Raw genomic sequence first — 24,308 nt, forward strand, 5'->3', positions numbered from 1 at the left:
AAAATTTCTCACAGAAAGCGTAATTGCAGAAATTCTGCTGCAGTATATCATCAGAACAGCAGTTTGGCTGTTTTCAGCTTCCTTAGTCCTTTGTCWGTTCAGTTGTCCAAGTGGCTCCTTGACTCATGATGCCGAACAGCTACAGATGGTCTCTATGCTGCGGTGGTGGCGGGCTCAGCTTAACCAGAGAGGCTCACAACAGAAAATGGGGATTTGAGGTGTTGACTCATTGACTTTTAGTGCAAACGTTTTATTTTCAAAGAAAAGTGTTTAGAATTTGTCTGAAAATATGGAATTTCTTTCTTTTTTTTTCATAGTAAAATGATTAACTTCTTTCAGAGAAAGAGAAGGAGGAGGATAGGAGATGTTTTATCCAGTGTTATCAAAAAGCCTACTCACRCTGATTAATTAACTCCAAATCGTTATCTGTACTAATTTGTTAATTTAGTTAGAGTACAGACTCAGGAATCCTCATCTCTTTGTAAGTGTCCCCCTACAGCTTTCCTCACAATTAAACAAGGAGCTCGAGAAATGATCTTAAAAGAGAAAATCATCACAAGAAGGTAAATGCTACCTGTATTACATGGAGATGTTATTAGCAGTGAGACTCCTGAATTCAGGCTATGTTTGTTAACAAAGCAAATAAAGTTAGGATTGTTATGGGGACTGTTTATGAAACTTCACTTGGAAGTTACAGTGGGCCCTTTGTAGCTGCCGCCTGTGTGTCCGTGCACGTGAGTACTCCCACTAACTCGCAAGCAACCATCTCTCCCAGGCACTAAGTACAACTAGTACTGAGCACACTTTCACCCATTCAGATCTGCTTCTAATTTCTCTTGGAAAACAGAATAATAGGACATATATTATTCTAGGCAAGCTTCAAGCCTAGGCAAGCTTTAATTCTAATTTCAGTTCATTAAAAGTTCTACTGTTATCCCCTGTAATCTTTAAATGGCAATAAACAATCTTGATCCTCTCACATACATTCATGCATCTGCCTTTCTTCTGAAAAACTGTCAGTTTGATGGCATCCTCAATGTATCAGTTATTTGAAGAATCTCTGTATTGTAATTGTGCTAGACAGCTATATTTTCTCTCAGCTGTATTTTCATTGAATGTAAATTCGAATTGGTCAAAAACCCTCCCCTGAAAATGGAAATGATTTTTATTGCACTTTTGCCATGTTTTAAACTGGTGCCAGTGCAAACAGTTTTAAATAGTGGGAGTGTGCTTGGACTGAAAAGTAGAATGCAAATTAAATGATCTAATATACCTGTAACAGAAAAGGACACGAGAGAGAATCTGAAAGACCTGCAGGAAAGTTCGAAATACAGGGCAGTACAACTACTGAAGGAATTTCCACTGAAATGTTTTTTCCCCAGAAAATGCTAATTTGTCAAAATAAAACTTGGTGCAGGGAGGGAATAAAGATATGTTGAGTTTCATTGAATTTTTCACTCTACATTTTTGTCTTTTCTTGGAAGATGTCAATGTCTGAGATGTTTCAGTTTGACATCTTCGAATTAAGGAACCCCTGCTATTCATGGACATTTATTTCAAATGCTAAGCTCTATAAAGTTAAGAAGAAACTTAAAATATTTGAAAGTGAAACTGAATGCTTCGAGATCACTAGACAAAACATTCTAATTGGTGTGGAAAATTTCTCAGAAAATGATAGAATATTGAGGATCTTCTCCTCCAAGCCTAAAAAACTCTTTTGGAATGGAAAATCACTTCCTGCCAAGCTATAATAGGGGTGGAATCATGGCATCCATCAAACCAAAAGTCCCATTCACATCGCTGGAGTTAGGACTCCAGTTCATGCCGATGGAAAACATTGTAGTTCCTCTTGACCATACTGCAAAGCTAATATTCACGACTTTACAGGTTTTGTTTAAGAGGAACACTGATAAAAAAACTAGGCATTAACAGAAAATGTGTGTGGTAGAAAGTTGCAAAACAGGAATTAAACAATACATCAGCAAATGCTGCCCCAAATCATTGCCTTTCTGGGCTGAGTAAACAGCTGCGGAAATTTAAACCACTACTGCCTTCAGCTCTTTGTCACCAGCTTTCCACCAGACTGTGTTGAGGGGAGCCAGTCTTACACAGCCATAGCTGTTCTCCTGGGGACATGGGTCTCAGTCCTGGCGTGTGTGAGGATCCAGTGTGAATCCTCTCCAACAAAGAGCAAAGTCTGTTTATCAACCATTCCTTTCAAGGACATTCCACTCCACAGGTCATCACTCCAGTCCTATCATCACTACTACTCTTGCTCTGACTTCCTTGTTCCCACCATCTCCCCAGCCCATGCAGACACTTACCATCACCCCACATCTCTAGCAAAACAATACCTATTCCACCTCAGTTGTGCACTTATCTCTCACTGAAATGTCACTTCTAAACCTCAGCTCCGGCCCAGCCTTGTATCTGCAGCCCCTTTTATTTTTTCCCCCCAAAAAGCAACATAACTGCTTTGAACAGTTCTCATATTTCTGCCAAGACCACAGGATCATTAAGTTTGGAAGGGACCTCTGGAGATCATCTAATCCAACCTCCCAAAGATTTCGTGGTGCTGGTTCCACTGGGGCTTGAACCCAGGACCTTCAGCACATAAAGCAGGTGTGATAACCACTGCACTCTCTCTCTACCCCTATATAATGAAAGGATGCCTGTGGTAAGCACTGCTTTCAAGAAGCCTTCACTCAGTTTCCATACTAACATGGCAAAAGCTTTAAGAGCTGCAAAAGCAGCACAATAACAGTTGGTACAGATGTATCCCTCCTGAAGGTCTACAAAATGAATGAAGGATAAAGGTAAGTTAATGCAAGTACATTTGGCTACATTCACATTTTATAAGAGGAAGAAAGGTTCAAAATATGATGTGAGCTGCTTATGGTGGGAAGGTTCTGGGCATAACTGGTGTCAGCTATAACTGTTTTATTAGCTGCTGGTATGAAATAGCTGTTTTCTGTTTGAAGTAGACTTATTGCAATAAACTTTTCTATCTGTTTGCCACAGCTGCAAGTATATTTGCTTCCTGTATAATTCTTATCACTAACTTCATGAGACCTTCCCTAAAATGCAATAACTGTCATTAATAAAAGGCTTTCAGCTTTACAGTTCCAGCCTCTTCAACTGTCCACATTGGGGTTTATTCCACTTACCTCCAGTCAAAACCCAAAAAGCCTCCAACTGGAAAATGCGCTGATCAATTCTGCTAAGCAGTTAATTTCAATGACAAATGTGAGTCTAAAGCCTACTGTGCTTTCTTTTTTCTTGTTCTAGTCAAATCCCTAGAGATGTTAGGCAAACAATGAGCATAGGCCTTCTCTTGCAGAGAGCAATGTCTGTTTATCTACCTTTATTTTATATGTAATAAGTCAATCGCTTTTATGGTCTCCTAAAATTACAAAGGCATCCTTATTGACAGCCTAACTCACTTTACATATCACAACAGCTGTTTGAGACAGATAGCATGAGCATTTCTGGAATAATTCAAACTGACCTTGTTTCAATAGATACTAAGTGTTCATCATTAGTTGTGGCTTCATGTTTAACAAAGGTCTTTAACATGAAATATATTCTAATATTAAGGAAAAAAAAGCAACTTCAGAAAATATTTTGAAACTTTTAAGATTGCATTTCACGAAAAAGTTTGTATGTTTTTATGTGCATATATTGCAAATAGGTTCATCCAAATAGCTGTGTAAATATGAGGTTCTGTAATTTGTGCAAATAATGATTTTTAATTCAAAGAAGTTTTTTGTCACAGATGTTTGGGAAGCAGAGTATTCCACTGAATATTATAGTATCAAGTAAATTTTAATCTGTAGCAGTTCTCTAGATGCAGAACATCATTAGATCTTGGAGCTGACTCTTTTCAGAAAGTTAAATGATTTTGCTGGAAGGAGCTCTCTATTTTCTTTAGAGACCAAATTTCTCCCTCTTGGTAGGTAAAACCATGTCTGATTCAACTAATCTTGCTTCTGTAAACATCAGCTTGAGTTATTAGTGAGGACTTTGGAGTGGTTTGTGAAGCTACCATATGCATTTTGGACATAGAAAAGCACTGTGATTATGATGCATGAAAATTTTGAGGAAATGAATTTATATTTTGAGGAAATTATTAGCCTTCTTGTAAGATTTCTGGTAAGACCTCAATAAAGAAACAATTATTAATCTCTGCGAACCCAGCCTAGAATATCCTGTTTTCTTTAATTTCTCACTTGGAAAAGATAATAAGTAGCCTTTTGCACAAAATTCAAAATCTAAGGATTTCCTTGATTCTTTACAACTTTTGAAATCCTGAGCACAAAAAACAAACAAATAAACAAACAAACAAATAGAACATCTTAACTTAGATGACATGTTCTTTTAAAGGGAAGGAGAAAAGGGTCTGGTTCTCAGTTGCCATAAATCAACATAATTCTGCAGACAGGCACAGAGCCCCATCTAGTTTATACCATCTGAGAATATGGCCTCATGTATCTGTTGACTTCTGTCTTTCAGATTTTGATTCTGAAAGACTGACAAGATGCAGAACTAACGAACTGTTTCTGAGTCTATATTTAGTCTCCCAGCGACAAACAATTTTAAAGTCTAATTTGAGGGTCTTTTTCCACTAGGTACTAATGCACTTTTTCTTGTCATTGTCCTGGTCAGTATATACATATATTTACATGTGGGTTTACTTGCCTAACTATATTACTGACAACCTGAGCTGTTTTTCTTTCAATATGCAATAAAACAAAGTTCTACATCTTTTTATAATACAACTTGTTACAAATACCTGATGCAGCAGCATCATAGGACATTTGTAGTAGGCTGACCTTTCTTTACAGTATAGATTTCTATAGGAAGGTTGAACTAGAATGAGTCTTTTTTAGCGTGCTCTTCAGTTTGTTACGACGTGGATTTTCACATACTTTAAACTTTCAAGAATAGTAGTACCGTATTCCAAAACTGTGTGCAAAGCCTAACTGAATCTGACACCTACCATGCAAGACTTCTCCTAGCCTGTATCTTTCACATGGCTCCCAAGAAGTTCAGCTGCAGTACTAAGTAAGCCAGAGTGTTCACACCTTTGCTGGGTTTCAAATTAAAATTGTGTTCAAGTGAAGATAAAAGAGTCAATTCCTTGCTCTAAGGTCTGGGCTGGTGAAAAGACCAAACTTGCAGGGCAAAGGGCTCACATGTATATGTAGGCACCTGGGTCCAGTTCAGATCCCCCATTTGACTGTAACAGAGATTTAATGCCTCGACCTGTGCTATCAGTCAGATTTGGTCATACCCATCGACCTAACTGATGCTGATCTAAAATGCCATTCCAAAAACTCAGCTTGATTTCAGCTTTGAAAAAGAAAGAACTGATAACAAATAGGAAAGAAATCAAGTGCTTATTATCAGTCATAATGAAATGGAATATTAAGTGTTTATCTTTTCCAGATTAAATTTGTTGGAATTAATGTATTTCAAGAAAGTATTTCCATTTTGACAAAATAGCATTTTTCTGGAAAAAAAGACTTTCATTAGAAAACTTTTTATCAATTCCTAAAGCTTATACTTTTCGCAAAGATTGTGTGGGGGGAAAAAAGTAGAAAACCAAAATGTTATGCCGTGATATGGAACTGCACTTTAGTCCTATCAGTTCTATGTTCCAGTCTGCATTTTGATAATATTGTTGTAAAGAGCAAGACGAAAAACATTTGACTGTAGAAAATAATACAAGTACGAAGGAACAAGTCATCTTGCTTCTACAATTTAACTGACATTAGCTTTCTCAGTTCTGCATAATTACAGTAGGAGAGAATTTCCAAAGAAACTTTTGTAACCTTTTAAAAATTATAGCTTATATTAAAGGTCAAAAAGCTTCAGATCGTTCTAAGCAAGCTGAGTTTTCCCTATTCTGGTATCTCATTGCAATTTACAAAGTGAGATAAAGTCCAATAATGTTCAAACATACCTGTTACCTCAATTATTTGACTTATCTCCACATCAGTGCTATTCTGGATAAATGTACCTAAAATATAATTTTCTAAGTTATACAAGTTTTCCCTATTTTAAGAGCTTCTTAAGAAGCAATTGATCAGTAACAACATCTGATAAAGGTAAGAATGCCAATTCAAAGATTGATTTCCTTATGTTTTCCTCTCCTCCTAGAAATGCCTATATCTAATTTTCACTGCTTTACATGATGATAAACTTAAGATAATTTAAAAATAAAAGAGCTTTAACAGTTTTCAGTTACCTAATGGAAATTTTTGGTGTTAAATTCCATCAGGCTATTAGCAATGAAAAATTGAGTCCAGATCCTTGTTTGTTGGTGCTGGTTTTTCCCTGCGCCCTGTTCATCCTGCTTTTTACTACAATGACAGCAAAACTAGAATCCAACCACTATCGAACCCTCAAGTTCACTCCTGAGTTATTCTTCATTGTCATCTTTTTTAAGAGTTGCTACCCTTGCAAATATTAATACAAATTCATGTTACAGAATTGTCTTAGAAAAAAGAAAGAATATGGTCAGGACATAACTACTCATCTTACTTGTTTCAGTACATTGAGACAGCCTTAGGGCAGGTCAGCCTTTATGAAAGATAGCACCAGGGACACTGGATTGCAAAACTGGTCTTCAACTCACCTTTGGATCCAGCCTGCTGATTTGTACTGTGAGCAACTCACCTGGGTCTCAGTAACCCATGACCCCCCCCTTTTTTTTTTTCTTTTTTCCCACTAAAGAAATGATAGCTGAGATCAGAGCTGAATGTTTTCCATGTTTTGGGATAGTTCTAGTCACTGCTGGAGAAGTTTCTGCATTTTGACTCAGAGGACTAGCTGGATACACGTATGCATATATACAAACTGGAGAACGTAGCTCTGTGGCTGGGTAGGGCAGAAGGAAGCAGTGTTTCTCTTTACTCATGGGTAGGAGCACTCTAAACTCAGGTGCTATCTGGAGGTACATCAACTGCATCCTCCCGGGAAAACCTAGCCAGAGTTGAAAATAAATAAATAAATGAATAAATAAATAAATAAATAAAATCTGTGCTTCACTACATGCCCAGACTGTAAAATTCACTGCAACACTTACAGTTCAGGCCTAATTCCCATATTTACTGGTAGTCTTTAAATAGCACTCATTAGGAAACACAAGGCATGCTAAGAAGGATTGTAGCGACCACGTTTCACATGCTTCACAATTGCAACACGGTTTTCTTGGTTTTGCTGTTAGACATTCGTGGCTGATGCTTCTCAAATGTTATACAAAATGCTGAAAGATCATCAGTCTCTGGTTAATTGAAGCCACTCTTAAATTTTGTCTAAAAGCATAGGATAGTTATAAGATCAACATGATACAGAGAGAAGTATATCTTCATGGACAAAGAGAACAGAGGGAAGAAAAATGCCGTGATGGGGAAAAGCTGATCCACATGACAAGTTGCTCTTTAATGTGTTAAAACTCAAAAGATCAGAAAGGTCTAGTAAAGGATATTGTATGAACTCAAAACATTAAATAACAATTGCCTTGTGATAAAAAAGTAGAGCTCATTAATCAGAGATGGTTTAGGCAGTAAGAACACATTTATCCTTGCACTGTTGGTATAATTAGAGTTGCCATATTGTACAAATAATTATTTAGCATCTGAACAACAGCTGATTAAAGTAGTGACATCATGCAACTTTTAGGTCATTAAATAGGGTAATTGAGAAACAGGATAGCTGCCCTGTTGAGTTATAATGAACTGGCTTGTATAATGTAGTGTATACAGAAATCCAAACAGAATAAAAAGTAGTACGGAGCCAAATATGTTTTCAGACCAAGTGGTGATGTAACGAATGGTGATGTTTTGTTTGCCTGTGCATTTATGGCTTGTACAGCATTCAGAACTGAGTATCCTATACAATAGCTACACAACAATCTCTGCAGGCAAATCTTACAGATCTCACTACTGGTGGTCCTGCAACACAGAGTGAATTACCATATGCACTGTGTAGTGTATATTCTTTTCACTTAGGGATAATGCACTGCAGGAGCAATTTATTCATAAATAAATAAATAAATAAATGCAGATAAATGATTTGACAATGAATTGAAATTTTTCACTGGGATGGAGAACATAATGCAACTTGAAAGTAAGAAAAAAATGCAAAATATATAAATTTAAATTAATAAGTACACTATTGTTTATTTCTTAGAGATTCTGTATTTCAGAAAAAGATAATCTGAATACTGAATTGGATTAGAGTTTCACAACTCTAAGACTGGTAAGATTGTCCAGCAATGGCATTAAAAGGAATCTGTTACAGAGAGGCTAAAATATCCTGGTCCAGATACCAACATCTGAACATCATGTGGGTTCAACTCCACCAGAAATTGTGAGAGAGTATTATTTTTCTTCCATACACATCACTATATTTATGTAGTACTTTATGTGGCCCAAATCTTTTCTCAGAAAAAAAACTGAGATAGTCATATTATCTACCTGTCTGAGCATCCACACATGCACAGTGTTATAGCTATGAGAAATAACAAGGAGCTAAGGCAGCCTAGATCTGTTTAAAACAACATAATCGAATGAGAGTAGAAGCTGACTGTTTTACATTTGATGACCTCCAAAGCAACTAATATCACGACTCTTCATTTCTTATATATATGTCTTGCTTGCATTTCAATTACATTTTAAATACTTTTTACATTAAGCGGTAGCAGCTCTTTTAAAATAATAATAAAATAAAGTCTTACTGAAGCTATTTCAATAGCAACCACGAGAGACAAAAAAAGTCTATTACTTGCTAAATCTGTGTTTTATAACTTGCTTGTTTGCTTGCTTCTAAACCTTGCAAATCAGAGCACAGCATCCACAATTCTCACCATAAGCCAAATTCTTCAGTGGTTAGCAAAGTCTGGAACACACTATCCCAATTTATATTTTTTAGAGAGACAGTTTTGTTTCTGCTTAACATGCACAGAAAATGACAATAATGCCACTTTAAATAAGAAAGAAAATACCTGCCCATCTCCAAGAAAGGCAACCTCCTTAAATTGCCCAGCAAAGGATGGGAAGTTAATGACACAATCAAAAGATCAGTCTTGGTGCTTCCAAGTTTTTGATACTTCCAGAAGCATATGGTTACCACCGAATGCAAATATCTAGAGGTTCTCTCCAGCTAAAGCTCCTCTGGGAATTTCAAAGAAGAGGCACAGTAGGAGAAATTGAGTTTTAAAGGAATAGCTTTTTTTTTCCACAGTTCAAAGCTGGAGCTGCCTTGAGGTGCACATACCCTCTCACTCCAGTGCAGGAGACAGACCACCTGACAGTCCTCTGGGATTAAGGCTTGGTCAGCCTCTTACAGGAGAACTGAGAATTCAAAAAAATTGGATGGGGTACTAGAATATTTTGTTGGAATTTAATTTCATTGAGTTTTTTATTTAGCTTTCTCATCCTTATGGCTGCAGTTCTATTTTTGGTTTGTTTGTTTTTTTTCTAAACTACAGAATGATATTCTGTGGCGGAAGGCAGATGAAGCGATAGTAGCCTTAGCAGAAGGTAAGTTATTGTCCTAGGGACTAAATGCACAGCTTGAGTTTCTAATTTGTTAGAATAGCTGAAAACTCCCCACACAAGGGAATGTAGGCTGAAATTACTAGTAGATTTTTTTTTACTTCAATTTGGAATAATAAAATAAAGTAGAGACAATTGTGATCTAATTGCAGATAATTTGTTATCCGAAATTAGCCAAACAAATTGTTACGTGCGCGTGCACACACACACACACACACACACACACACACACACACACACACACACTATTCCTAAGGTATTTATGACTGCAGAATACCTGAGAAGTACTGAAAATAAAATAGAAATACAGACACTTATAAAATCTCCCCTTTTAAATATGAAGCCACATAAAATATGTGGGTCCTGAGGAGAGGGGCCCTGATCCAAGGTTAAAGTCAGCCCTGCTTTTAGCAAGTGGGGGGCTGGGCCATGTGACCTCCAGAAGTCCTTCCAACCTAAATCAATCCTGTGATGCTCTCAAACATCCACAATTAACAAGATTATATCAGACTACTTCAAGTCGAAAAATAAAAGTCCCAGGTCTAACAGTAGAGGTGGGCTTGGAAGGGGTTGAAGTCCTCTGTGAACACCGCAGCCTACACTCATCCTCAGGTTTCTCCACCAGGCACCAGTTGCCTTGTCCTCATTTTCCACCTAATCCTGTAAGAATATGTGCTTTTACCTTGCTCCTATTTATCTGTGAGCACCAAGTGGAAGTGCAGTCCCTGAACAGCTGAGCCATAATACAGCAGGATCCTGAGACAAATTAAGGCAGTCAGAATGAGGGCAACTGGGAGCCCGTCCTGCCCCTTCTTCACTTCCCTCTGACCCAAACGCACCCACACAAACAGCACAACAGCACATGTCCATCTCCAGAGGCAGTTGCCCCTCCTCCTGCCACCCTCCCTCTGTGTACAGATGTGCTTGCAAGTGGGTAATGTGCTTCACAAGGCAGATGTTACTGGATTTTAATCCCCCCTGAGCACTCTGATGGATTAAACCTCAAATCTCTACCCATCCTTCTTGATGCTGTGGTAAGTAATACACATATTGCTTACACTGATTTACAGCTGAAATGAAAGCTAAAGACAGTCAAAAAGAAACATCTGAAAGTCTACTTTGCAATAGGATGCAAATGGGCTCTGGATTATTTTTCCCACCAGCCTTTTACCCAGCCCAGTGCCAACTGAGACATATTTTCTCAGCTGCAGGAGCAAAAGGTTCAGGCAGACATCCACCACCTACCTGTAACCCTTCAATGGCCAGTTTGAGGATAGAGGGTGTAAGCTTGGAGGCTTGCTTGAAGGAGAAATTACTCCAGTCTATAATTAGGATGAAGCCATTTATCTGGAGCTCCTGATCTTCAATGAGAACTTCCAAGGACAACAGGATTGCCCGAAGGATGTCTATGAAGGAGTTCCTAGAGCCAGAATAGAAAACAGAAAATCAAATTTTGCAGTTATCATCACCCTTTAACACATTCAGTTTTGCTGTAGATGAGGCATATATAGGGGATGAGACATTTGTTCTAGCGGAACTCTTTAGAAAAGACAGTTGCTTCAGAAGTGTCACTAAAGCACTCCTGCTCCAAAACTCACTGTCCTCACTTTGATTTGATAAGTCCTGTCCACTGGTGGATAAAATAAACCCTGAATTAAATCTCTTTGCTTCTTTTGGCATTCCTTATGACAGATTTTAGTTAAGCTACTTTCAGAGAATATTTGTCTGTGAGAAAATGAAATGGATTCAGGCTGTCAGGCTATTCAATCCTGCTCCTCTGGATACACTCCACCACTTTTTTCTCTCATTCCATTATAAAAAGGAAAAATAAAAATGGAAAGAAATCTGTATAATATTAATATAAATGGTATGGTTACAAATAGGTTGCCTTGCTTCCTGCTTAAGTGTGAGGAATGATTTAGGGTTTTTGTGAAATAAAGGTTAGCAGCTGCCTTATTTTTGAGAGTAAAATGCAACATGGAAAATATCTGCATCCACTCAAAATAGGAATTCTGTATTAATTAGCAGCTACCAGCAGACTGATTACAAGGCTTCCATCAGCTCAAGGAGAACAATTAAAAATCTCCAAGGCCATGAAGGAGCTGGCAAGCGACAGAGAAAAAAGTATTGAAATATTTCTTTCATGTGAAAGTCTGAACTGAGAAGACAGAGCCTCCTTCTGCTTTGCTCTCATGTGTTCCATGAAAGCATGAGTTCATCAACATTAATAAATTTATTCCAAACTTCACCTGAGGGAGCTGAACCAGGACCCATCCTGATCTCACCTTCCCATAAGGTGATTTACAAACAACAGCTTCTTTCTGTGAGCAACAAGCACGGAAATCTTCAGAAATTACAGTTTACAGTTCTTTAAAATATAATTGTAGCATACTGGTATTGTAGCCTACTTTACCTCTGTATTATTCTTATATTTTGATGAGGCCTGAAAGTGGTTTTTTTGCAAAACTGAGACTGCCTACTGTAGGGTCCACACTATCTTCTCCAAGGGAGATTTTCATTTAACCCTTTTATGCTGTTTTCTTTAGTGTAAAATCAGTCATCAGAGCCCATAGGAGCATTTTTTTAAATTGTGTCTGAGAAAAAGTCTATACATAATCAATCTAGAATCTTCTCTACTGTCAAGACCCCTGAACAACAACATGTGATAGATTTGTATAAGTAAATGCTAATTTTGTTTCTTATCCTTTCCCTTTCCTTTAGGAAAGTTTTGATTGGAAAGGTACACTCTTCTAAAGACACTACTTTTTGAAAAGCCTGTTTCTGATCCATGCCTTTTTGCATACATTAGAAACTTCTCCAAAGGATAATTAGAAGCTATTTGCAATATATATGGAGCTTAAATATTTCACAGCAACAGTCTCAGTCTGGACTGAAACTGTATCATCTTTGTTGTAACTAGGTACAAGACTCCCCCTCCCTCATTTGCAGTTACAGGGCAACCTCGAGCATTTCTAAGTTGTATGGGAAAGCTGTGCTCAACAGATAAACTTAGCAAGTACTTTCCTGAGCAGTTTAAGGAGAGGGATAACAATCAGTCAGATTGGCAACTGCAGTTTTGCAGTGCATGTTCCTTTTTTTTTTTTTAGTTTAAATTTATTTTAGAAAACCTGAAGTACTGTTACTACCCTCTATCTAGCTGAAATGGGTGATGACTTTCAAGCAGCGTCTTCTAATTACTAATATTTTACTAAGGAAAAAGCAACTGCACCCCTAGACATCCATGTATCCCACCTTATCCCAGTGTATCCCAATGTATCCCACACCTAGACATCTACTCAGTGTATCCCACGTTACTTTTTCACAGCATCCCTATACAGGGGGAGCCTTCCCCATGAACTGCCATGTGGAAGCTCTTGGATGTGTGCAGTGGGTCCTCCTCAAATACCTCCCAGCCTGTTCCACTCTTCGGTTAACACCCACACAGAAAGGTACAATCATTCACGGATGGGGTTTCTGGTTATATCAGGGAAGATGGAACAATCCAGAGCTCAGTTTAATCCCACATTAAAAAAAAAAAAAAAAAAAAATCCTGAAACAAACTGAATACTAGTTATCACTGAAAGTGTCAAAATATGACCACATTGTGGTCAGAAAAGTTTTCATCCCTCATTTGTGGGGTTTCCTTACCAAAACGTTCAAATTCTTATTCCTGATTCTGCTGCCTCTGATGTTTTTAAAGGGTGCATAAGGATTTCAGTAATGTTGCCTGGAAATGGTGCATACAAGGCATTTTCTGTAATCAATTTAAACTCCCAATCATAATGCAATATTTCACGTGACTGAGCAAAATCTTCCTCTTGCACTCCTGTGCTTAGGAATTCCAGTCTTTGTTCAAGCAGCTATATAAATTTCCAGGTTATCAAGCAATTACTCGTCTGTATTTCCCTTCAACTTCGGTGGAAATTGTTTGCCTGAGAGATATAGGACCTAGTTTTATTAGTATGTAACTAATCTGTCTGCCCCCTGCCTATGTGCAGAAGTTTTTCTATGCCCTCACTATCCTCCACATCCGCAGTTTGTAATACATGGTATAAGAATTAAAGTCTACATAAAGACTTTTTTCAAATCAGCTGTGTGGAGACATGAAAGCAGCACCCAAGTCCTCCAGGTGGGTTGTTTGCAGGCACACTGTTTTGTGAACGCAGGGCTCGGCTAGAAATCAGACAGAGTGCCACTTGAGGCTGAAGCCCTCTGCTCCCTAATCTTGAGGCTTTGAGACAAATCATTCAGCTGTGTGACTGATTTGCATCCAAATCATTTTCTATGCATGAACACAGAACCACTTTCTATTAGTCCATCTCTTTTGTTCCTTTGCTTAATGTTCCCTTTCCTTTTCCAACCCCCTCCCTCTCTCCAGTTTAACCCCCTCACAGAAAACCTGAAATAAATTACTATTGCACAAAAGGAAACGTGTAAGGTGCTGTAAGGATTCAGCATGGAGCCTACTGAAGTGAGCCATTAATGAGTTACAAAAGGTTTGCACATGGCCCTGAATGACAAAAGGGAGAAGGGAAGGAAAGGGCCTATTTGCCTTGGCTGAATGGAAAGGTACCACAAAAGAGGCTCTTCAAATACCTCTTGGAAAAGGGGAAGTTAGCCCAACAGAAGCTAGTGGTAAAGAACAATAATGTAAAACAAAAACGAGAACGGCTCAGCTGAGGGATTTGGTGGAGAGATTAGCCAAAGGCATAACAGAAAAATAAATAAGAAGAAATTATTTAATTATAAGAGGTGCAAGCAGGCTGTGAGAGAATCAAAAGGCTCAGTGGAGTACCAAGGTGCAATGGGAACAATTAAAGGGGATAAAGACATAGCAGGGAAATTAAATGATCTGTTTGCCTGTCTCTGCTATGAGTCATTTTGAGGAGATACCTGGAAAATAAAGCTGAGGGACTGCTGGAGAATAAGGAGTCAAACAAGAGATGTTGTAAGAAAGTGATATATTTCTGAGGAGATAGCATCAGTAAAGGTTTTTCCAATTACTCTCACAAAACATTTAAGCACAGGCTCTGTTTTAAAGCATTTAAGTGAAGTTAAGTAGATTCTTCAGATTGTTAGAAGTAAAAATGTAAAGTATTTGTAGCTGAAGCCATTATGATTAACCAGTACTAAGCAAAACAAGCAAACTATCCGAAAAAGTTCTGACTGTCCCTCAAGACACTAGGCTAACAAAATTTGTACCATTATTGTTACCTGGGGAGTTAAAGGCAACTCAGCTTAATATTTTTAAGCAAATATGCCATAAGAGCATCCCTCCTGTAATACTGAAAAAGCGGCATAGTTAAAAAGAAAAACAGATAAAAGACGTCTATTTATGTGTTGCAGACTGGTTTGGGATACCAATTTGGTGAAATTATCACTTTTTAAATGTAATATAAAAGTGAACTTGCTACAACGTCATATTTCACATAAGCTAACAAGACTGTAAGTAAAATAAAACTGGTTTCATTGAGTCTGTTTGAACACCTAAGGGAGAGAAGGCAGCATAGTATTCCTCACAGACACGTTATGGCTCAGACTAAATACCATTTAGCGTGACGCAAGCAAAAAAGAGACTATACCTTGCTTTTTTTCCACCCTGCATAATAAATCAAAAACAAGGAGGAGAAAGGCATGCTCAGCTTTCAGCAGTGTAGAAGAAAGCCATCAGGATATGATTCGGAGCATTTCTACTGGGAGTAAAATGGAGAAAAGGAAGTGGAAAGAACAACCAGGAAAACACTTTCTAGTTACTCCAAAGTATTTAAGCTAATCAAAGCTCAAGAAGCTGTAAGGAAAGCCTTAGGGCGACGATTGAACAATACGGTATTAAGTGAAGTGCAATGCTGAGGAGAGAACCCAGGATGGAAAATTTTGAATCACTTCCACATGTGGCCAAGTTATGTCACCCATGAAGAAGGCCTCGGAATCCAGTGAGAACTAGTTCGTAAATTGTACAAAGTAATTTAATCCAGCAGATTAAGCTCCCTGTTCTACTCATGAAGTATTGGTAAGGAAGGTCTAACTTCTCAAATGTATTGTTAGAATATATATATATATATTTAACATATATATTTATTTTAGAATTTTAAAACTTATCTCCACTGAAAAGAACTGGCCAAGCCAGTCCTTGAGGACTTCATGTCTGATTCAAACTCTGCGGATCACAAATAACTACACTACTCGCTAGCATCAGAACAAAACAAGAGTCAATCCAAACCCTGCAATACCCAATCTTCTCATTTCAAGTTCTTTTGATGAGGAAAGGCCCTGTAGGAACTGTGCAGAAGTCAGGACAACCCCTGGCTGACTGCAGCCTTGAAGAATAAGTGCAAAATGAAGGATCTTGAATAAACACGGTGACTCGCTTGACTAATCCCACACCAGAAAAGATGAACAGTCGGAACAGAGGAGTTCACAGCTGAGTCATGTGCCGAAAAGGGCTTGTTTGTATCACCTGCCTGAGTTCTGAAGGCTGTAGATGTGCACAGAAATTAGCAAGGCTTGTCTAGGATTCACAAAGAAAATGAGCTGCATTCACTGCAAACGTTCACAACAAATATTTTGACCAGTCGTGAGTAACTTTCTTTGTGGAACAATTCAAAGCTATTTCAAGTCATTATCTGCAGAAATATGAATAATTCACTAGTACACAAGCTGGAGAAATTCTTACAAAATAATACGAGTTTTTTCATGAGGTATCAATTCTTTCTTTGTCCTGCCATACTAAATTACGCTTTTTTTCATTTACATGTAGAATTAGAATATGTGGATATAAAACTTCAATTGGGTAAAACACAGATTGCGTTAAATTAATATGCCCTAGCTCCAAATCATTCTTCTGTCACAACCAGTTTAGCTCTCCGAGGCTTTTCCAGTATGTCAGCTTCAGACAGGCAGCTCTTCTGTTTTGTAATGAAAAGATAGCAAGTTTCTCCCCACAGCATCTGCGTGAGGCTATAAATAAAATTCCCAAGTAACTTCAGATTCAGAATAAAAAGACTAGATAGATAAGTGGGGTAAATTTTCTCTCTGGGAAAACCTAGTCCAGCAATCCACTGGGTACAAAGAGTAGAGTTGATTAAGATTAGACCTAAATTATATTTAACAACATCACAAATCTACTGCCTTGAATGGAGGCCAGTCACCCACAGATATCTGGCTAGCTTGGGTGAGCTGGAAGGTTTTGCTGGTGAAGGAGAAATGTACCAGCCTGCAGAAGGGAATTACATCATTTTTTTCTTTTATCATGCAAAAATCACCTCTCAGAGGCATTCTTAAATGTATAAAAATATTCACCGTGTTACGTTTCTCTCTGAGGTTCTTTTATATACAAGTATTATGAGTTTTTTGCTACCACTTTCTACTTTAGTTAAACTCCATAGCAACCATTAGCCCCAAAATTACATGCTCTGCTTTCAAGCCTGTGTTACGAATCTCTTCCTACATACTCTCATTCATATTGTGGGCACACTTACCAAATGATTACTTTGTCCCTGACGTTAGTATGACTGTGCAAGGACCCCTCCCAGCATGTGCCTTGACTGAGAAACAGGAATCTTTGCAGCCCCTATGTTTTGGGATGAAGAGTGCAGGCAGTGAAGCTCCACAGTCCCTCTGGTGGGGCCAGCTTCCCCAAAGAGAGCCACACAGGGAAATGGGGAGATGGCATCTGCTCTTCCCATTGCCTCAGTCAAGGGACATGTCACAGCATCTTGCAGGGAATCAATCCAAGAGGAAGTATAAAATTGTTATATCTCTGAGAGCTGCAAAAATCCCTCCCTGAGCTCTCCAGGACCCCGGTCCCAAATGAAGCAGGCAAGGTTCTTGCAACCTGTTCAGAGCACACACTTAGCACTTGCACACAAAGACTGCAGATGCTTGGCTGGGCTGCCGGCGGAGCTCAGGGCTGTGCAGGRTGAAGCTGCTCCCAAGCAGTAAGCAGCTCTGCTCTGCAATCTGCTGTTGGAGGTTAAGGCTGAGACTGAATCTTAGCGCAATATGACAATTTCTCCGGGTGTGGATTTGTTCTAGTTCTTAAGAGACAAAATATTTCTGAGCAACACACTGGCTATTTTTTGGCCTTTTAGCACTCAGAACAATGCTGCATTTGTATACTATGTAACTTTCTCTGTTGAGGAGGAATAAGTGACAGTCACAGACCATGTGCTTATGATTCTGTGGAAGTTCTTAAAAATCCTGCATTTATTCCCCTGAATACAGTCTATCAATCAATGCTACGGAGCCACTGCAGTAATTTGACTTGCTGGCCCAAATACAACATCCCCTGTGAGGCACCTGGGGAAGACAGACAGAGTGTGTTCCCGTATTAGTACCTTCGAGGTGGTTTGGGGTTAGCATCCTCCACCTTCAGGAATTTAGGAGATGATGTGTGGGAATAGATTGATGGTCCTCAGCTCCAGAGACTGTTTCCAAGAGGCAGGTTTTAATCTCCTATCATGCTTCTACCAGTGTAGTGATGATATGGTTCCCTTAAAGCAGAGTTGTAGTAATAATGAAATAAGAAAAGTGCGGAAGTTTCTTTGCTAATGCTGATACATGAATGGCTTATGGTTAGGAGCATTAGGATTGATGACTTCTGTTGTTTTATCCTATTCCGTGTGACTATACAGCCTTTTCTTATTCCCTCTCGGCATTACAATCCGCTCTTGCATCACACTAAGCTATTTGCCTCAATTTCTTGCATCAGTGAGTTCCTCAAGTTAATTTTTCATTACAGAAAGAGAAAAGAATTTCTTCTGAACCTTCTAAGTTTACTGTTTAATCACAGAAACAATTATACAGCTTCTTTGTTCTACTATTATAAGAGGGTACAAGCAATGTCACCCATTCAGTCTAAATACAGGATGTTGCCACATATTAAAACCCAGTATGTTCTGCACTGCACTTAGACTTCATCTATGTAATAAATTCTGCTTTTCTAGGTCATTGCAAAGTTTTTCCACATTTTTTGCTAATCTTCACTAATCTGCAAAATTTTCCATTTATTCTTTTTTTTTCTCATTTTGTCATTCATCTCACCTGTGTCTGCCAAAGGATTATTATTGCTAGGCATTATTGTAGCATGATTTAGCCACTTACAAATCCTATTCTTTATGTGGAATTTTGGGCCACTTTTATGTGCAAGGCAAAAATTCACTTCCATAGCTATTAGGTTTCCTGAAAAGATTCTTTTACAGAACTTCATCTGTCAACCAAATAGTATATTTACATATTTTACCACAAGCAATTCTAACAAAATTATTTTATTACCCTCTTTTATTGCAGTCAATCACTCCTACAGTAGTGACCTCAATGAGGGCTAGATCAAATAGCAAAGGTAAAAGTTAATAACAGCTCACTAATGCATATATTCTTAAAGTGCTGAGTTCAGAACTACAAAGGTCATATTATTGTTGGAGGATATTCAAACAGCACCTGATTATTCATAGAGCACTCGTTAATCCTGAAGGCTCTGTAAAATTTAGCAGAATGCCTGACAGTTCATTTGAAATCACTCTTTTCTCTATCCCTGTTGGAAAGTTTCAGCTGTTCAGCTAAGAAGCAGATTTCTTGTGCGTGTTTGAAGTTACAGTAATGAACTTTCAGCTGGTAATCAAAAACTAATAGTGAACTCAAACATGAAAATCAGTGTGCATGAAATCACCTCTTTCCTTCTAGTGTCTAGTCTGAACTCCCCAAGCAAGCTCTGAGGTTAGAGGAGAGATCTTTAGATTCACAGGTAGTGTATGACTGGCGTGTTTGACAGAGGAGGGTCAAAACTCACCAGTGCAAGCTAGGGAACTTAGCTAGTATTTCAAAAAAATCATCTGCTTCAGTATGCCTTTCAATATGTAAAGATTTATGGAAAGTTCATATGATACTACGGGCTGAAAAAAAATCAGCAGAAATCATAGGGAAACTGGAAATTAAAGGTTAGTAGCAGACTGCATCAGGCTCAAGAAATTATATTCTGCTCAGTAGAAAGAGCAGGGCTGTCCTGATCATGGTGAGCAGTTACAGCAAACTGAGAAGAATTGAGAAGGTTTGGAGAAGAACCTTGTACAAAAAAAAAAATCCAGACACAGCATGTGAAGTTGACAGTTACGTAGTACTATGTCCCTATGCATAATATGAAGAAGAAGAAAAAAATACAACATCCCAGCAGGCTTTCTAGAGAAAATGCAACAATGCAATATCCCCCTTTGCATGTGTGAAATGAATGAACACATGGAGACAGACAGCTGCAGGCCCTGTCAAAGTGGCATGTCCAGAGATATTTCATATGAAGCTGATGGAGAATGGCTTATGAACCTTCACTGGCAAAATCATCTTGTCATAGGAATGTATGTTTCCACTTAAAGGTTTTTAAAACAGTTTTGGTATCACTAGATGGTATAATGGAGAACCAGACGGCCCGTGTTTTATTCTTCCTTTTGAAGGGAACTAAAGTGAAAAGCAGAGCACGTATGAGCAATGCTGCCAATGAAAATAAAGTCATGATTTGCAAAAATATCAGTCAGAAGAATCACAGTCTCCAGACTTTTGAAGTGCGATATGTTATAAAGGTCTATATCATTATACAGAGGATGATATAGAAAAGGTTGATATTAATAAAATAAAAGGCATGGAGAACCTCAGCAGTACCTGTGCCTGTCTGGTGGAGAGCATATTAGAGTTTTGCTGGAACAACATGAAGAACAGATTGATGAAGCCATGTGGGACGTCATCACTAAAGGAAAACCTCCAAAGCTTAACCTTTTCAGAGGTACAGAGCAAGAAGAAATCAACACATGAGAAAAAGATGTGGCAAACATGTAAACACCTAAAATGCATAGTGAATCAAGCAAATGAGCATATATTGATTGGCAAATCTAGGCAGTGAGGTGGTAGCCAGGAAAAAGATGTACAAAAATGATGCCAATCACAAAAAGGGGTTATAAATGATCTTGGTAGGAGCCCTTACAGGCCAATAAAAGACAAACATGAAAATATTCTCATGAGTTCTTGACAAAGAAATAAAAAGATGTGTCAAGTGTTATATATCACATAGTTTTCCCACTGGAACAGTATGCAACTTCAATATAGCAGACAAGATGGAGAAACTTGATGTTATTGATGTAGAAATGATCACTGGGGAACTCAGAACAGATGCCATAAAGAATCATAAGACAGCAGTGTAGGAAGAAACTACATGTCTGCTCAAAAATAGTTTTGAAGAGAATTTGCTATAATGCTTTAGCTGAGCAGGGATGACAGACCACAAAACTGGGAAAAAAGAAGAACCTGCATAGATTTGTGGTAGAAAAGACTCATAAGACTGTTCAAAGTGTACAGGATCATGATGCCACCAGCCACAAAGGAAATGCTTTGCACAATTACGCTGGAAAGAATACACAGTGCTATGAAGTTCAAGATTTTTGAATGGATCACATTTCACAGAACATCACTGAAGAAAGCAATGAATAGCAACCACAATTCTCCCGTAACAGAACAGTTAAGTTCATAGTTTCATAAAAGTTAAAGTCAGAAGACAGACTTATAGTACATCTATTCATGGACACTATTTTCATTAAGGGCTCTCTACAACACAACAGAAGGTATGAATCAGGCCATTTTTTGGTCCAGAGAAATGAAACTGAACAACATAGTGAAGCAGCAGAAAGACAAGGCGCTGTGGGCCCTTGCGTAAGCAGGACATTGATTAAAAATTCCCTCCTCTGTGCTTGGCTGCAGCACTTCATTTCTGCACCGTGCTTCTCCTCTGCTCCCTGCCAGAGCCTTCCCTCAGAGGACAAAACCAACTGGTGTGGAGCTATACAGCACACCTGCTTCGTGATACTGGACATATTTTAAGGAGGGACTAATCTACAATTCCTTTTATTCACTTGGTTCAGTTGCTTTTGACTGCAGCAAGTTTTGGCTCAGATGTCCCCAACAGAAGAGCAAATAGGTTATGTCTTTGACTTATTGCTGCAAGTTTCATTAGGAGCAACCAGGAAAGAAGTAGGCCTGGCCCTGGGTAAGACTAGCATAATCCAGCATTTGATCCTGCAACCTTTAATTAATTTCTAGTGTAACTATTTCTGTTTTTCTGATTTGTTCTGTTTTGTTCACATTGGAGGTAATTTACCACATACAAAAATGAGGCTTGTCCACAGTTTGTGAGCCTTGCCTCTTACCCTGGTGTTGGGCTTATTTCTGGTTACCTGATAGAGTGGAAGTTGTTTTGTACCCTCCATCTCTGCCCCTATTTCTTCTGCTGCAGCTTTGTGTGCTGTTTGGTAACATAGCTAATCTGCTGTAGTGTTAACTGCTGAGTGGGAGCACTTAGTGGCTTTGAACTGTTCACCTTAGAAGCAAAGAATCTGTGAACCTCAGCAACATTAACCCGACAAACATTTGTTTTCTTGACATACCATTAGCACAGAAACAATCTCATCTCTCTAGGTATTTCAGGATAACAAAATAATCATTTTTTATTGAAGACACATTTGCAGGCATTTATAACAAGCCATTGCTTAGGCCAGGCTTAGATGGCAGCCAAGAAATTTATTTTCCACCATGCCTTTGGGAGATGCGAAGCTTCTTCAAGAGACGAAGGCGAGAAAAAGGGATTCATCCTGTCCCATGTGGTGTGAGCAGCTGAATCTTTTATTGTGAGGAGGAAAGAAGAAAGCTGAACCAGGACTGAATTGCATTCATGGCTAGGAGAGTAGACTAGTTTAGGTTTCCTACTGAATCTTTCTGGAAACAGGATTAAAGAAAGTCCAGATCTGACTATGCCCCACTGGCACCCCCCCCCCCAACACTGGCATTGAGGAACCTCCAACCCATGCAGCACCCTCAGTCTGTTCCCCATTTAGGGAAGAAAGTTAATGCTTCTTTTCTCCTGTCCATTTAGACTGCAGACTTTCTGAAACAGGAGTTGAGCCTTACTATGTTTGTTCATGGCTCTCGGTGTGAAAGGACCCAGTTTAGGAGCATGTCCCCCCTATAAATCCACTGAGATCAGTTTTATTATGGTGCCAAGTTGATTAAAGCAAGAGAAGTACTTGGTCCAAAGATTTTCCACCCTTTGCCAGATAGCAAAAAAAAGAACTAATTTTGTAGTAAGATGGGTTTGGTTGCTGATAAGCACAAACTGACCAGCACTAGTGCAGCATCTTTTTATATACATAGCACAATAAATGCATTGCACAATAAATGCTGTGGTCAACAAGACCACAAAAGTGGTCTGGATTGACTAGGTAAGAGTTTTGATGTGAATGTATTTGAAGTTTGTACATATAATTGTATGTATTTTCTCACATTTGACGATCGTCTATGCATAACAATGAACTGACCTACATTATAATAACCATAACCTTTACTATTCACAGTCTCTTTCCTTGGCTCTAGTACTGGTGAATGGGATGCCACAGTAAACACTTTAGGATTCAGACCCGCTCTACTGAGGCAGTCGGTATTTCTAGCTTGGTAATTCAAGAAGCATATTTAAGGTCCTAGAGGTTGGACATTCAGCTGTACCAGAACCATACACCAATAAAGTTAAGAATTAAAATGAAGGTGGTTTTATATTAAATAAATTTCCTTGGATGCAGAGATGGGGCTGTCAACAGGCAGGGCTAGCCAGAGCACTAAGTGCCCTCCCCATGCTCTTCCCCTTGGTAGCAGCCAACAGAACAGGCCATGTAGCTCCTGCATTGGCTAGAACATTCCCTCCATGGAGATGTAGCCAATACTGTGGCTGCATCTGTGGCATTTCACACAACAGTCAGGCTCCTCATTTCAGAACCACCCACCCACGGAAACACCTGGCACCTCTGAAAGACAAACATGGGAAGCTCCATTCTCCCTCACCTCCTCTGCATACTCCTCCTCCCAAAGTTTGTTCACTGGTGCTTGCCTAATTTCTTTGAATTTTATTTTTATTGGGATCATGACTGGCATTTCCAGAAGGACTAGCTACATAAAGAATCAGTAAGTTTGCACATCACAGGCACTTCAACCTTTGCACAAAATTAGAAGACCTGCATTATTTAGTAGTTTCAAACAGGTTCTAATCTAGCGAGATGGATACAAAAGACCTTGGAGACAACTGTTTTTTGCAATCATTATCCTCTTTAGTGTACAGAGAGTGGGAGGCACAGTTTCAGCACAGGAAACAATGACACTAGAACATCATTAAATATCAGAACAATATATTTTCAAGTATAATTGAGGCATAATATATTCAGCATGTATTCAGAATACCAGAAGGGAAAATTGTTTTTACATAGCTTCTTCTACATACGAGATAATCTGCTGCAGTTTTAGATACAAGAGCTTACTGATATAATCTTTATGTTCTTAAACCACAAGGTAGCTCAAGCATCTTCTGAGTTTATCCTCTTCAAAGTCTTTGCCAAAACTAATCTAATCCTAGAAACAGGGGGTAGGAAGTGACCCGACAGCATCCCATACATGTCTTGCACTGCATCACCATAATCATTCCTGGCTGTCTCTGAGTTCTGCAGTAAAACATCAAGCAATGGGCAGTCCACAGAGTTACATGTTCAGGTCCTGAACCAGCTTAATCGTTAGAAAATATTTTCTAATTTTGAGAATCTACATCTCCTTTTTCTGCAGATTAGTTACTTTTCTTTTTGCTTTGTATTCCCATCCTCATGGAAATGGGGAACAACTTGTCATTTATTAAGGCACACTTTTATATGTAGAGGAAAACTGTTACCTCATTTCTTT

General features: G+C 38.6%; 1 protein-coding gene across 1 annotated transcript in view; it reads right to left on the reverse strand.

Annotated features, from left to right (window-relative positions):
* CLVS1 (clavesin 1) overlaps window positions 1-24,308 on the reverse strand; it is a 93,561-nt gene that overhangs the window by 58,632 nt on the left and 10,621 nt on the right. Inside the window, exon 2 of the mRNA XM_085313553.1 lies at window positions 10,809-10,983. Within this exon, the coding sequence (XP_085169679.1) occupies window positions 10,809-10,983 (175 nt within the window). The remainder of the gene's footprint in view (window positions 1-10,808; window positions 10,984-24,308) is intronic.

Source organism: Rhea americana, unplaced genomic scaffold (genome assembly GCF_003343005.1).
Source record: "Rhea americana isolate MKP2758 unplaced genomic scaffold, rheAme1 scaffold_39, whole genome shotgun sequence".
NCBI classification, from domain to species: domain Eukaryota; kingdom Metazoa; phylum Chordata; class Aves; order Rheiformes; family Rheidae; genus Rhea; species Rhea americana.